The 16160-nt window shown below is 42.0% G+C and overlaps 1 protein-coding gene across 2 annotated transcripts; it reads left to right on the top strand.

Annotated features, from left to right (window-relative positions):
* Positions 1 to 46: 46 nt before the first annotated feature.
* Positions 47 to 15483, top strand: araf (A-Raf proto-oncogene, serine/threonine kinase). 2 transcript variants are annotated; one of them, XM_083978209.1, is made up of 16 exons: positions 47 to 103; positions 1611 to 1833; positions 5257 to 5360; positions 7087 to 7189; positions 7320 to 7474; positions 7964 to 8062; positions 8196 to 8340; positions 8791 to 8821; positions 8947 to 9077; positions 9166 to 9368; positions 9472 to 9648; positions 10408 to 10454; positions 10804 to 10922; positions 11849 to 11980; positions 12997 to 13131; positions 14335 to 15483. In XM_083978209.1, the coding sequence occupies exons 2-16, from the start codon at positions 1723 to 1725 to the stop codon at positions 14473 to 14475; spliced, it is 1833 nt and encodes a 610-aa protein (XP_083834335.1). In that variant the 5' UTR covers positions 47 to 103; positions 1611 to 1722; the 3' UTR covers positions 14476 to 15483. The 2 variants fall into 2 exon arrangements, with proteins under 2 accessions (XP_083834335.1, XP_083834336.1); XM_083978210.1 differs by lacking the exon at positions 7964 to 8062.
* Positions 15484 to 16160: the final 677 nt, after the last annotated feature.

The raw sequence follows: 16160 nt of genomic DNA, 5'->3' as shown, positions 1-16160 counted from the left end.
GAGTTAACCAATGAAGACGCAGCATTTCGGAGGTTTTCCGCTTTCCCCGAAGTTCTTGACAGATCCGACTTCAGATTGAGAGAATTCAAGATGGCTGCTACAGGTAAGAGTGTATCTTCTATCCAAACTGATATAAAACACCGGTGCGAAGAGTTTTTGCTATTATGACATGTGCGGTTAGCAGTACGTCGTGCTCTGTTACGCACGTCAGGTAAATAAGTCACGGTTGTGTACTTTAGGAAGACACCGAAGTAGCCAACGAACTGACGCGGTGGTAACCCCCCCACCCCCCCTTCCCTAAGTTGGCTAACGTTAGCTGGTTAGAAGTAACGTTAGCGTTAAAGCAGTACACAGTGGTTAATGTTAAAGTAGGCTAGCCACTCGGTTAGCAAGATAATCTTCTCCAGCGCTGCCGTCGGCTCTTAGCCGGCTAACGAGCTAGCTAGCTAAGTTGTAAGTCGAGCCGAAAGGAGTTTACAGAAGCTCTGATAACTTTGCATCGTTAGCATCGCATCGCCAATCTGTCACTTCTTACCTGCTTATTACTACTTTTTTAAAGCAGGTAACTAGTCGGCGAAATACTTTTAACTGGCTCCACGACAGAAACGAGGCCTCCTTATACTCGAAATGTCAGATTGCAATAGCAAGTCAAATCCTATGGGGAGCTAACTGGCTAACGTCAGCTAGCATTAGCAGCACGCGAGTAGGTAGCAAGTTTGCAGCTTTGACTGTCACAGCCTCATTCCTGCAGTAAATTAATGCTCAGCTCTTTAACGTAGGTAGGTTACAACGAGGGAAGTTTAATATTGGTTTTGTGGGCTGTCTGAGCTGGAAGTAGCATTGTCGTCAGCGCCGCTAAATATCACAGATGTAAGTTAACGTTAATACTTAGCAACGTTACGTGTCATTCTCTCGTGTATGGACAAGATCTAAAAAGTCGTGTGATTGGGTTAAACGTTTTCCTCCTCAGGGACAAAGCTTATCAAAACCTTTTTACGACTTCATCTGGTTAACCCTTTATGGTGTATCAAGTAAACAAAGTAGTTTCATTAACGATATGGAGTCAGGATTTCGTAGTGACCGTGTGGCTTCCCCTCAAGCGCAGTGATTCTTGTTATCTGAGATATGTACCTGTGGTGCCTGACATTACCTGCTTTCCATATAAATAGGACAGTGTTGAGTAGTTCCACCCCACTCTAATTTGATGAATTTTCCTTTATTCATAATTCAGTAGCCATGAACAACTAATTCTCTAAATAATTTGATTGCATCTGATTACTTTTTTATATTGTAATGTAGTGTAGTATGAATAAACTGGACAGTGTTAATGAAGACAAAATCTGAAATGAATATTCCTGCTTAATGCTGTGCATGTACACACACAGAGACACACCTCCATACATTATTTTTCTCACAGATCAACAATGATTGTGATTTTGAATAGTTAACTTGCCTTTGCATGTCCTGTGATGTTTGGACAGTGATGACGATGCAAAAAGAATAGCCTGTATTAGTGTAGCCCCTAATATCTAAGGCAGGTACTACCCTTTTCCCCTAGCAAATACCTCCCATATATTTACACAAGGCATGTTGTGTCCATGTTCTTACAGGTTCCAAGTAAAGAGCCAACTCTTCTGGACCCCACTGTGTGCATGAAGCTGTCCTGAGGTTGCAGTATTGCAGTGCAAGTACTACACCCCCCAGCTCCTCTTGTCTCTCATCATGTCCTCCACCTCTTCCTCCTACTCCTCCTCGGGGGAGACCAGTCCGGAGGATGTTCCCCGAGGTGGGGGCACCATCCGAGTCTACCTCCCCAACAAACAGAGGACAGTGGTGAGATGATTGGTTCTGTACTCTCTTTCTGTACTCTCTCTTTTCTAATCATAATACATTGAGTAAATAAAATATGATTAGGCTGTAATTGGATCAATTAGACATTGTTGACGGTAAGGCAATGATTTTTTTTTCTTCTTGAAAATGACGTGTCGTGTATTGCCTGATTGCAGCATGCGGTAGATCCTAGTATCGTGGTTATCTTGTTATTGTCGCAGCTCTAGTTGACAGTTACCACCTGTGAAAAAAAATTGCCAGCACCGTTAGTTGGAAGTGTAATTGTTCACAGAGAATATGACAGCTTTCACAACGTGTTAATGAGTAAGCCACTAGACGGTGTCACAGATGGTGCCTGCTGCCATCAATCACTTTTTTATAAATCCTATCATAGATTTCATGTTCTATTAATTTAAAATAATTATTAAAATTATAAAAATAACTATTAAATCTTGTCATGGTGGTATTGTGATTAATTGTAATGTTAAAGATAATGTTGATTGAGTTGTGTTGAAAGAAGACAATGTGTTCTTCATGTTAGAACTATTATACTGTATACCTCAAAGAAGTCAACATACAGCACAAGTCCAATTTTCATACCTTGAAGTAAATGTTTTTGTTTTTTTTTCACAACTTTTTTTTTTGCAGCACTGCATACAAACCGTTGTTGAAAATGTGGCTAAATGGACGTGCAGTTGAATGCACTAACATAGAATTCTCATTCACCACAGACAGAAATAGAGAAGTGCAAGTGCATTTTTTCTAGATGTTGGTTTAAGAAGCCATGAAGATTTGCTGGCTGAATTAATTCCTGACACATCAAAACTTTACTGAGCCCTTTTAGTTTTTCTTCTTTGCTTTTTGTATAAAACAACTACACAACACTTTGTACCAGGTACTGTGTTATATACATTGTCATGGTAAGTTAAATTTAATCAATATAACCCATAGGCTTGAATGGTATTAGCATATAATATAACAACCGCTATCTTTTCATTACTGTCTTAAAGGGATATTCTGGCGTAAATTTAATCCATGGTCTAACACACCGTGCCACCACATAAGACCCCCACCCCCTCCAGAGATCAAGTCTGCCGACCACGAACTTCTATAATTGTAGCAACTTCAGCAAAGACCACACTATAGCAAAACACTGCAGTCTGTATCTCCATGAGCAAACCGCCATCAAAAAAGCCACTCATAGCCACAAATAATGCTCAGAACAGCATCAAACTTCAGCAACAGTACAAATAGGGTCCCAGCCCATAATACGAGGCATCAAACACCCGCTAGGTTTGCCTGAAAAGAGATGGAAACAAAATACCCACTCTCCTCCAGCCACTTGCTCGTTGTGGGGAAGCCCTGACAAGTCGATTCAACTGCTTCAACTTCAAGTTTGATGCTGTTCTGAGCATTATTTGTGACTGAGTGGCTTTTTTGATGGCAGTTTGCTCGTGGAGATACAGACTGCAGTGTTTTGCTATTGTGCGGTCTTTGCTAAAGTTGCTACAACTAGAGAAGTTTGCGATCAGCAGACTTCATCTCTGGAGGGGGGGTCTAACTCGGTGTCACGGTGTGTTAGACCATGGGTTAAATTTATGCCAGAATATCCCTTTAAGACAAGTCAGTTTGCAGGCAATGATAAACACACGAGGAGTGTTTTTTTCCATCACTATTGTATCTGTGGTTGATGATGCTACTAAAGTGAAGACAGGACTTTATTTGTCAACAGTGTAATTTGTTAAGTCGTAACACACTGTGTACCTCACACAACTGAGAGCTGGGAAAGAGACAGACAACTTTGTGGAATTTCGTTGAAATTTTACCTGTTCTACAAATTGACAAATGAATGAAAAAAAGACAATATTTTGCATATATTAAAAAAAAAAAAAAAACTCAACACTTCCATTGCAGCCATCTGGTGGAAAGAAGTGATATAGCAGCTACTGGTGATCTCAAACACTGGCAATATTATATCCTGCAAAAAAAAATGAGGACATTCAAGTTTTGGGCTTGAAGTTGGATTCTGCCTTTACCCAATTTCACTAATCACAATTTTAGAGTCATAATAATCTGCACAGTATTACAACAATCCCTGTTGATAGAGACCCTTGAATCAGATGAAGAAAATGCCCGAAACCTAGAGAAGAGCAACTGAAGAGAAAAAGACAGAGAGCATAGCAGCAGGCAGTGTGGAGAACCAGGTTGACATTAAAGATTGGAAACATTAAGAAGAAGATGTGAGAGGACACTGAACCACTTCCATGTCCTGCCAGCAGATAGGGCTGTAATCACACAGGACTGTGATATTGTTGGCAGGACTACATAGTAAATGCTCTACAGTTGTAAAAACATCTTGTGTGGTAATATCACCATGGAACCAGCAGCTTTGGTTGACTGTCTGCTGACCTTAAGCAGGGCCCTACCTGTTTTATTTTTCCCAAATTTTGTTTTATTTTTTCTGTTTTTATTATTTTAATACCAATAAGAGTGTGTTTGTAATGTTAAAGCAGAAGTAAGTGATCCGGTCGTTTTCGCTAATGCTGCGTTCCAGGCAGGCTTTTGAAATCGTAAATTACAGCTTCAAGTCACAACTTACGACTTTGTAGCGTTCCAGGCAACCCACTCGTGTTTTTCCGACCTGTTTTACCGGTGAAAGTCACTATAACGGCCACTCGTAACTTCTGACCGGTGAACTCGTACCAGATCGAACTGGTACGACTTCACGGTCGGAAAAATACGAGTTTCCTTGAACGCACCATAACAGTCCTCGTCCCTACGTCGCCACATTCACGGCGTCCCTTGGCTGCACACACAGCCCTGCATGCCGTTCTCTCTCCTCATTGGATAAAAACTGTAGGATACGATAAATGTTTTCTCCTCGACTCAGAGCAGAGCAGAGTGACTGACAGACCCGTGTTTCAGTCCAAACACTCTATGTAAGTGATTGCTGTCGGAAGATATAACTATTTAAGACTTATATTAACACAAATATATCACTTACTTCTGCTTTAATGACTAAAATTTATACAAATTAAATATAAATTACTTTTCATCCATACCTTAAGAACAAATAGGCTTACTGCATGATGCAACATAACACTGAACCCAGTGTCACACAGATTTGCTTACCCCAGACATACGTTCCTCTTCCACACAAAAACAGTATTTCAGTCAGATTCTGCAATATTCCGCAAAATCATAGAGCCCTACTCGAGAGCTTTTTCTGAGGTGAGAACAGGAAAGGAACATTGTCTGAGGGGGAAAAAGAATCTGTACCCTGGTCACTGTATGGATAATTTGTAGTATCAACATTAACGCAATATGTGGCTGTCGCTTTTGTTTATCACTGTTGTGTTTTTGTGTCATTTGTGTGAATGACATTCCAAATGCCACACTTGCTCAAACACTGTTTCCGGTCCTCAGGTGAATGTTCGCCAAGGACAGACGGTGCACGAGAGTCTAGACAAGGCGCTGAAAGTGAGAGGACTGAGCCAAGACTGCTGTGCTGTGTTCCGTCTTCTGGAAGGGTAAGACTGTCTCACCGTCTCCAGGTCCACCCACAAGACCTGCATGCTTCGCTGCCCACATAAAAGAGCTTTTGTGGCCTGTCTCTCCAGATTCAAAATCAATTCATAAAATCAGCTCATATTTCTCTGCCTGGTAAGAGTGCCAGTTCTCACTGTTCCTGGTATGAGTTTTGACTCGCCAGGCTGAGAGATTTTGGTTTCTGTTGCGCTAGTCCTGTGTGTGTTGAGTGAGAGCAGTAAAGTCACCCACATAAAAACCAGTTTACTGTAAATACCGATGAAGGCTTTTATCTGTTTCTGCTGAACTGACCAGGCTTATATTAGAGACAGGCGTCAATAAGGGACAGGCTTTTATTTAATTCTGAACAAATCTTATAATCAGTGAAGATGGAAAATACTGTCAAAATGTTCTGTACTGTTCCTTCAATTGTACTGGTTGCCAGGTACGCCTATAGGGAGCGGCTACTAGCTAAAGCTGAGCTAACGCCAACCATATTTATCGAGCAGCAGCGGACTGAAAACACTTCTGAATCATTTCACACTAACTCACCTGCAGACGAACCCGACAAACCCACAGCATCACGCCTGCACCGGAAATGATACAGTACCGGCTGACCGTTGGCACAATGCCATTTCTCCACAGAGATATCATGATCTAGCACCCCCTGTGCCCCCGTTGCCAACGTAACCAGATGTATATATTTTGGACCCGTCAAAATTTATAAAACAATTATTTATATGCTATAAAAAAAGAAAATCAGTAAAATTAATACTTTTATTCTGCACCCCTCTAGATGTTCTGTGGATGTATTATTTTTTTTAAATGAACCGTTTGGTGAAAAAGTTGTAGCTATGACCTTTAAAAGAGTAAGACTAGAAGGAAAGAGCCGGATCTGGAGCAGAGTTCAATCGGCGCCGATTAAACTCCTTCTAAATAAATGCGTGTTCCAGCCATAGACTGTATACAGGCTCTGACTCTTTCCTTGGAAAACATACAAGTAACTCGGGTCGGGTCACACCACAGGCTTCCTTCTTTTGGTCGCATTTGGGCCAAGAATTAATGCTCATGAGTCCGGCCACGTCGGCTTTTATTTGAGAATTTACAGTATGTTAAGAACCAACGAAAGACACAGCTATCCTGTTCGTAGTAAAAATCACTCTCCTTCCTGTCCTGGGATGAATTTCTTTGTGCTCATCAAAGGAATGTTGGTCATTTTAGCCGGGCGGGCCGCCTTCATGGGTGTAGAACAAGTCTCCAGCTCTGCTCCTCCCTGGCCGTGCTGAAAGCCTCAAGTCTTATGTGGGTCATCCTGTGGCCAGAAGCATCAAATGATGTGTTCACACAAAAACCATGCATGCACTGTTTTCCTGCACATGAAGTGGTATTTAGAAAAACTGTGTGTGAGAGTTTCTCACCTCACACACTCCTCTGTGTCCCATGTGAACACAGTGAGACAACAACAACTGAAAACAGAGACACATGATTTTCCATAATGTGTATTGACAACACAGAAGTGACAGTTTTAGAATCCATATAAGGGCTTGGCAATATGGCCTAAAAATAAAATCTAGCCTGCAATATCTCCAGCCTCTATTAAAGCCTGCAAAGCATTCATATAAGAACCCCTGTATTTAAATGTATGTGCCAAAACTGACAATATGTTTAAACTTTATTTAGACTTTTTCCATTTACATGTTTTCTTTGTTTGTGTCTTTGCCTGTCCAGCCGTAAGAGACTGACAGACTGGGACACGGACATCACTCCTTTGGTTGGAGAAGAGCTGTTAGTGGAGGTCCTGGATGATATTCCTCTCACCATGCACAACTTTGTAAGTAGCTGGCTCACATGCCCATGTGTGGCCTTTTGAAGTGCCTCATATTCACAGTGCAAAGTGTTTTTGCATGAATGTGTTTTAATCATTGAATTACTGTTGAAATGACTGCTCTTTGTCCCTGCAGGTACGGAAAACCTTCTTCAAGCTAGCTTACTGTGATTTTTGCCACAAGTTTCTTTTTAATGGCTTCAGATGTCAGACGTGTGGCTACAAATTTCACCAGCACTGTAGTAGCAAGGTCCCGACTGTGTGTGTGGACATGGACACCGTGAGCAAACGGTGAGTTGAAAAGTAGCATTCATCATCATGAAGTGATTCTGTCTGTTTATTAATGGATGGAGTAGGAGAAGGACACCAACTGCCTTTATAGCCATAAGGTGGCAATAAGGGCAAAAGTTTATTTTTCAACTTGCCAATGTTTCTATAGCTGATCTTTGGTAGAGGTGGGAGGACGAATTCTCTAGAAATAAAGAAACGCATTAAGCTTTTCAGGATTTTTCACTCCTGTCTAAAATTCACAGTGCTGTTAAAAGATGACATGATGACCAGAAACGGACACCAAAAGTAGTAGAGCATAGTGAAAATCTGGCCTGCAGGTGCTACAATGAGATCATTTTGGTTCAGATCAAAATAAAAGCCAGTCTTTACCCGGTGACCAACAGCCTCAGATGAGCTTCACCAACATGAACTCCTTCGTCTGGCCCCTGTTTGTTTGACTGTGTGTCTTCAGTTTCATCCCCTCACGTTTTGGCCTTGTGTTTTACCCAGGTGTGATCCTAATCCTTGCACAGACGAGTACCCACAGATACTATTGCCAGAAAATTCCCCATCGCAGAGCAACCTAGCCTTAACCCCTGATCCTTCCGGGTGAGCTCCCACACAGAGCAAATGATATTCCAATTAAAATGACCGCACAGTGACCGCGTAGTCTTATTAGTATTTAGACGTGATATTCTAGTGCCATCTGTTTAAACTTGTCCCACATAAATTTGTTCCACAGGATGGACCTCTTGTCCCCAACCTCGGCCTTTCGCTTCCCCATGCCTGGTGGAGACGGCCAGTCTCTACAGAGGCATCGCTCCACCTCTACTCCCAACGTTCATATGGTCAGCACAGTGGGCCCCGTTGGCGTCAACATCATAGAGGTCAGTGTTTGCCCATGTTCTGATTTAGTTGCTGTTGTTACAAGGTGGCCCTGTTTCTAAGATAGAAACCATTCAACTAACTAGTTACTGCTCAACAAGCTTACTCTGATCGGCTGTCTACCAGGGGAAATAGAGTTCTGTAAAAGTCTGAGTAGCTTCCCCATTAGTTGACTTAGTTTAGTCATTACAGGAAACAGGGTGGACACTGCTGCATGTATTTCTATCCATAATCGATTCAGTCACAGGAAACACTATGGGTTAAATATCTCTGCAGCAAATGGTCACGGTGTTAAACAGAGTGAAATAACTCAGGGCCAAATCAGGAAGTGTGTTTGAAAGGTGTGATCTTTATGAAGTAGAAATGAACAAAAATCCACAGTAACACTTCATTTATCTATGTATTAAGCTTTCTAATCTGAATGAACTCTTCTCTCTCTCTCCTCTTCTTAGGAAGCACTAAAATTGCACAACAACACAATGGGTGCGTATTTGATTATTTTTCCCTTTGCCTATTTGGGCATGTATCATCTTTTTGATGCATTTTGTAATCCTTTACATTTTATTGTCCTAAGTTGTTTTTTATTGTGCTGTCTCTGGATGCCACAGGTCCTGAGCCGTCACCGAAGCCCTCCACCAGCCCGCCCTCTACTCTTGGCTCTCCAGGTAGGAGACCTCCAAAATCACCCTCAGAGCACAAAGAGCGCAAGCCTTCCTCATCTGACGACAAAAAGAAAGTGGTAGGTAGTCGTTCACCTTACTCACCAAACATGTAGTTGTAGTGAAGATACCAAGAGTTCAGAACATTCAATTCATGTGTTGTTCCAGCACCGAGGGGGCTACAGAGACTCGAGTTACTACTGGGAGGTCCACTCTCGAGAAGTCAGCATTCAGAAGAGAATAGGCGCTGGCTCCTTTGGGACGGTGTTTAAGGGGAAGTGGCACGGAGACGTGGCAATCAAGATCCTTAAAGTCACTGAGCCGACGCCTGAGCAGCTACAGGCATTCAAAAACGAAATGCAGGTCTTACGGTCAGTGCCACACACTCATTTGGCTGTTGGTATAAAAAAGGTTTTAAACATTTAGCGGATCATCATAACTGTAACCAACTATTGCTGTTTCTCTCCTCTACAGGAAGACCCGCCACGTCAACATCCTCCTGTTCATGGGCTACATGACTAAACCCAACTTTGCCATCATCACACAGTGGTGTGAAGGCAGCAGCCTGTACCGCCATCTGCATGTCACAGAAACCAAGTTTGACACTATGAGGCGCATCGACGTAGCCAGACAGACAGCACAGGGCATGGAGTAAGACCTGCCGCTCACTTCCATCTCACCACCAGACTCACCATCAGCACACTTTCACACCTGCAAACTGGTCACCTTTTGGCTACAGTCACCTTTGTGTCAACCAGAGTAGTAGAAGTGAATGAAGAGGGTTTTAGTTTTGTAACTTGTCACCCTTTTCACTACTCCAGAGTTTGTAGGTCTGACTTTTCAAAGTATCTTAACACATCAGCTGTCAGTTAAAGGGATAGTTCAGCTTTTTTGAAGTGGGGTTGTATGAGCTACAAAGTACACTAGATGCAGTAGAAAGGTCTCCTCCACACAGGCAGGCTCTGCAACGTGCTGTATCACTCCACCTATCAGCTGTTTGGATCAGCAGTGTGAAGAGGCGGAGTGATACAGCGTGTCGCGTGTGGAGGAATACAGAGAGCAGAGACCTTCTACTGCATCTAGTGTACTTAATGGGCATTTGTAGCTCATACAACCCCATTTCAGATTACTATTCCTTTAATGTGTTGTTTTGTTTCCAATACACAACTTGAAATCTGTAATAATACCGGTAGTTAATTTGGTACAAATAAATTATTCAGTGAGATGCATCACTACATTTCACTCCTAACCTTAATCTGTTAAAATCCTGTTTAACTTGGCTTCACACTGGTCTGTAACAGTAAATGTGTTATTGTTAGAAAGCTGATGACAATAAGTTTGATGCTCTTCCTGTGTCCTCAATTAGAATCAGTGAAATTAAACCAATGTCATTTATGATTTCTCTTTCAGTTACCTTCACGCAAAGAACATAATTCATCGAGATCTGAAATCCAACAGTATCCTTTCAGTCCACTGCCAGTGGAGAGACCCTTCCAGGCCCCGTCAACGACATTCTGACTTGACATGAAACTCATAGGCTCAAATTTTGACTTAAGGCTTTTTAAGACCTCGAAAGCTGTTTGTGTTTATATTGGGTCAACAGTGTAAGCATAAGTTTTGTCAGTTGTTAGTTCTATTTTGATACAAATGTGTATAACAGGAAAACCAAATGTTTTGCGTAGTTTCCTTTCTACAGCTCTTGGTGTAATGTTTGGCTTGTTGAAGTAGTTTGAGCTAGTTAATGGCGTTAGTACTCTGTATGTATAGCAGCTGTCTGTGGTAACATTTCCTCAGCTCTCCTGCTAGATATTTTTCTTCACGAGGGCTGGACTGTTAAAATAGGTGACTTTGGCTTGGCCACGGTGAAGTCTCGGTGGAGTGGTTCTCAACAGGTGGAGCAGCCGAGTGGATCCATTCTCTGGATGGTAAGCCTCTTGTCGACACTATGATGACAATGTTTGAACACGCATAAATCCATTACTTCACAACTTGTGAAAAAAGTTGCAATTTAATATACTTTGTTATCATCATTCAAGTCATTTAGTAGCTTTGTACTGCTGCTGCTAGATTATAAGCACTAATTTCAGTGGGTTTCAAATTATTTTACTTGACCACTGTGTGAGCATCCAACATGATCTTTGTTTGGAGTTGGTTAGAGTCATTTACAAGTGTATGAAATCCTCCCAGAAACTCTGAGCAGTGTAGCTCACAGGTTACAGCTCAGCCCACATATGTCCCAAAGAAAAAGCTGCTACGTTCATTAACGCAACCATTTAATTTAGTTCATTCAATGACCACATCAGTGTGCCTTTATAGAAACAACCAGACTGCATACTGCTGAAAAAGTGGTTAAAATGTGACTTGTCACAGCAGGCCACTTGTTCTCATATGTCCTGGGTAACGCTCCTTACTTGTGTTTAGCTACATTTTGTGTGACAACCATGTGATTAAAGTCTTATGGTAAATGCTTCTTTAAAGGTTCAGCTGTGCTGCATGGAATTTCACCAGTTCCATAAATGTGTTGTGTGGTTTCTTTGGCCTGTTTGACTTGATGCGTCATCCGATTGTGTCTTTTTTTTTTTCTTCTTTTTTACAATTTTATTTTTGCTGTTTGTCTGTGTCATTTGATGACCTCATTAGACTCCATACTGGAAACATATTCATGTAAATATGGACAAACATATTATTATCCTGCATATGCTTTACAACCCACATCCACATATGTAGATAAACATACTGTATACAACGCTTAAGACATAATAGCCTAATAAGTGTACCTACTAGTGTTGGGGAATCACTGGGAATCATTACATCAACTAACTACTGTTTTTCCTCCTTTTTTCCCACAAAGGCTCCTGAGGTCATTCGAATGCAGGACACCAACCCATATACATTCCAGTCTGATGTATATGGCTATGGAGTAGTGCTGTTTGAGCTGATGTCAGGGACCTTGCCTTACTCCAATATCAACAACAGAGACCAGGTGACCTCACACTCTACTGTGCTTTGTGTTAACACTCACTCAGTCCCATGCATCCTATTCATTTTGACCTAACGTGATGATTGAACTCGCCTCAGTGTCATGTAATACCATAGACACCACAGTGTTAGGGCTGTTATCAGTGGTGTATCTGAGTGACATATCCCTAAGTCATGGAATGTGAAAATGTCATTTTCCAGGCCTGGAAAAGTCTTGAAAACTTGAGTACACCCCAAAGGTTTAGGAAAAGTCATGGATTTTTTTTTCTCACTTAGTAATTACAGCCTATGTGGTTGATTTAAAATTGATAAATAAAAATTTTGTATGGTGATGGCTTCACACAGAAATATAAGTCCTGGCTGGAGAAGGTAGAGAACCTAGGGAAAGCTAAATGTGTCTTACGCAGTGAAACATGTCCTGTGATTTCCAGCCACCTTTCATATTTAATAGAGGGTGGACAACACCAGAAAGTAATATTCTCAGCCACCCCCCACCCTCAGCTGTAAAGGGTAGGTTAAATATAATGGGTAGAAGGCTGAAAAACACAGGACATGTCTGTTCTGATGATACAAGTCCACAGTGTAAAGCTCAAGTATGTGGGAGCCTCCTTTTATATTTAATAGAGGGTGGCTGTCAAGAGGATGTTTGTTTGTTTTTTTTGTTACATAGTTTTATTCCTATATTTCATGCATACATTTACCGTTTAGGGGTCATGTTAAGTCATGGAAACTTGCTGCCAAGTCATGGAAATTTGTTGGCTAAAATGTATATGAACCCTGCTGTTGCATGGTGGCAGAAGATGCAAAGTCAGAGCAGCAACACAGTCATCATCATGATTCATCCTTTGTCATCACAGTACGTGATGTTTCACTTACATTCAGCAGCTCTGACCTCAAACATGTCTGTCTGTTCTCTTTCTAGCAGCTTAACCTAAGCAGAAACATCTCTGGCTTTCTTCCCCTTCTTGAATGACACTGTCACATTTTAGTAACTGTCTCTGTTTTGTTTTTCCCTCTCAGATAATATTTATGGTTGGACGTGGTTACTTGTCTCCAGACCTCAGTAAGCTGTATAGTACCTCACCCAAGTCAATGAAAAGACTCATCATTGACTGTCTGAAGTTCAAACGTGACGAGAGGCCCCTGTTTCCACAGGTGAGTGGTGTGTAGCTCACTGCTGTGTTCAGGCACAGGCACTGAAACTCAGTATTAAACAGAACATTAACCACCAGAGTATCAGAAAAGCTCTGACGTCAGGTTCCTTTTTATTATTGTGACGAAAAGGTTCTCTGACACATTTTATCTTACCATCTCCATTTCTGATTACAGCACATCTTCCAGCACACACACATGCTCACTCTGCTATTAGTGGTAATGGTGGAGAAAACTTTGTTTTGAAGTCTGGTCAGGTCTTTTGCATGTAAGAGCGGACACACGAGCATCCTCAGAAGTGTCCAGTGAAAGTCTGTCTCAAGGCCTTTGCACACCGAGTCTGTTTTTTGTTTTTTTTCGTCTGGAATTGCAGCACGTTAAAAAATAAATTTGCCCTAATATTGTGTCGATCACGATTATACACCCACTCCAAAACTTTCGTTCGTCATTAAAGTTTTTGGAACAGGTTGGATTTTCTGCGTTTTTCGCATCCATGAAAATGCTTTCTGACCAATCACATCAGTGTTTGGAGGCTGTTAGATCCCATTGAGCCGCCAGCCGTTCAGGATCATGGAAATTGGTCATCTTCTTTTTAAAGTGGTGCTCCAGGAGAGCTAACAATCAGACTCTTTGTTCCTGATTCTCTCAGGATTGGATGGACACAGTATTTTCTTTTTCTCTTTTGATTTCTCAACAAGTGACTATCTCCCTTTCCGAAGTTTGGAGCAGAAAATAAAACGCATCAGACTTGGTGTGTAAGGTGTCTGTGCGTAACAATTTTTGTCGGTTGACGGATTAAATAAATGCATAAGAATAAAACGGACTGAGTGTGCAAAGACTTTTACATGCATGGACAAATGTCCAGTTCCCAGCTGACCAGTTCATTTATTCACCTGTCACCTGTATCAGGTGTGTTTTGTCTGCTGCAGCCTGCAGCACAAACACCATCAGCTGTATTATACCGTCAAGGGTTAATGATGTAAAGTTACTATAACCTAATTGCTAATGGTGTGTTTTCAATTCATACAGACTGTATCAGATTTATATTCATGATCAGACCTGTCATTCAGGAATGCAGTTGCAAGTTTCTCAAATTCCAGTTATTACAGTATCGAAGCTGTTGGCTGTTTGTAAAAACGTCGACTGTGGGCACCACACTTCAATCTTCTGTTGACAGTTCTGTTACATTTGGTTTCCCTCCATTAGATCCTGGTGGCCATTGAGCAGGTGCAAGACCTGCTGCCAAAAATCGAGCGGAGTCGTTCAGAGCCTTCGCTCCATCGGGCCGTTCACGCCGAGGACCTCAACCCACTCCTGTTCCACACCACCAGGCTGATGCCCCTCTAAGCTCCCTGCAGCGTGACCCTGTCCAAACCCACAGCATTCCTGTGCCTCAGAGAGGCCACAGCCAGCTGCCCTGACACACCACCACCCAGCACCAAACTCACTCACCTTCACATTTACATTCACTCATTTGGCAGACATTCGCATTTACTTATCCGGCTCTTTTTATCCAAAGCAACTTCCATCATAACCCCCCAAGACATGTTGCTGTCTAAAATGTCAGAAGACGTACAGTAGCCTGTGTCCCACGCAGCGCAGGACAGCTGAGAGTCTTTGTCTTTTTCTGGTCAGTTTCTATCATAGAGAATCTTCTTTTTCCTTCATACAAGAGACAGTAATCTGCTTATTAGGTGTAAGAATGGTCTGTACATGGACGTTTGGTAGAATCCTTCATAACAGGCGATCCATCTGATCCACTGGGAGGTATGTGGAGTTGTATTTAATCAGTTTAGTCTGACCTGTAGGGGCTGTTGGTGGAGGTCACCTGATTAGCTGACATACTTCAAATGCTCAGTGCGCCCCCCTCTCTCAGACTGTGAGTTATTTTAAAGCAGAGCGTTTGCCTGTTTGAGAGTGTGCAGGACGTTTAGTCTCAGTCTTAATGGGGACGTTCTGTATTTACTGCGTTTTACCAATAGGTCACAGGTTTCATATGCACGCAAATAAACATTTAGAAGCCTAAAAATAAGTTGGCAACTTCATACAACTGTGTACATACAAACACAGCAGTGAAGCACCTGAAAAGCGGAAGTGAGTCGTTGCAAAAGACCTCGTCTTCCAGCGCTGAGAAAAACTAATGGGGATAAATGTCATCAAGCAGCCAACCAGAGTTTCCACCGGCGCTGCAGTGGACTGATGAAAAGTTACAAATTTGACTTTATTTGAGCATTTGACATGTGGAAGTTGAGCAGCTGACCCAGCAGGATGTGGTGTGATTTGCTGTAAACCCCAACCATAAATGGACTGTGTTTCCGACACACACACTAGTCACGCTAGTGCTGGAAAACCCTTTGTTAAAGGGATAGTTCAACATTTTGGCAAATTGGCCCATTGCCATAATTGCTATAGTCATAGCAGTAGGTTCGTTACCTTTAATTGTAGGTGTAAGCTATTTTTAGTACAGCGGAGCGCAGCAGCAGGCTGCTCAGAGCTACGCTATGGAGGCTAAGGGAATTTCTTGGTTTCCCTCATCAAACTCATCAAATACAAAATCCCAAAACTCCACAGCGCTTTTGTAGACAAGTTGTGAGCTGCACAACCACCACGCTATGAGATAATGACGGAACGATACGAAACGGAGCCGTTTTCGAGGTAAATTCATACAAAACCGCTGATGCGCGTTGTGTTCAGGGACAGTTTTTCAGCAAGCAGTCTCCGTATTTACCCTGTATTTACCTCGAAAACGGCTCCGTTTCGTATCGTTCCGTCATTATCTCATAGCGTGGTGGTTGTGCAGGTCACAACTTGTCTACAAAAGCGCTGTGGAGTTTTGGGATGTTGAATTTGATGAGTTTAATGAGGGAAACCAAGAAATTCCATTAGCCTCCATAGCGTAGCTCTGAGCAGCCAGCTGCTGCGCTCCGCCGTACTGAAAATAGCTTACACCTACAATTAAAGGTAATGAACCTACTGCTATGACTATAGCGATTATGGCAATGGGCCAATTTGCCAAAATGTTGAACTATCCC

Source organism: Trachurus trachurus (assembly GCF_905171665.1).
Source record: "Trachurus trachurus genome assembly, chromosome: 9".
Classification (NCBI taxonomy): Eukaryota; Metazoa; Chordata; class Actinopteri; order Carangiformes; family Carangidae; genus Trachurus; species Trachurus trachurus.
The sequence above is the reverse complement of the archived record's forward strand: the minus strand, read 5'-3'. Positions and strand labels throughout refer to the sequence as shown.

Coding starts and splice junctions, on each gene's coding strand:
- araf (XM_083978209.1), top strand. CDS start 1,723: ATGTCCTCCACCTCTTCCTCCTACTCCTCCTCGGGGGAGACCAGTCCG. Junction 7,190..7,319: donor CTCTCACCATGCACAACTTT/GTAAGTAGCTGG, acceptor TTGTCCCTGCAG/GTACGGAAAACCTTCTTCAA. Junction 11,981..12,996: donor ATATCAACAACAGAGACCAG/GTGACCTCACAC, acceptor TTTCCCTCTCAG/ATAATATTTATGGTTGGACG.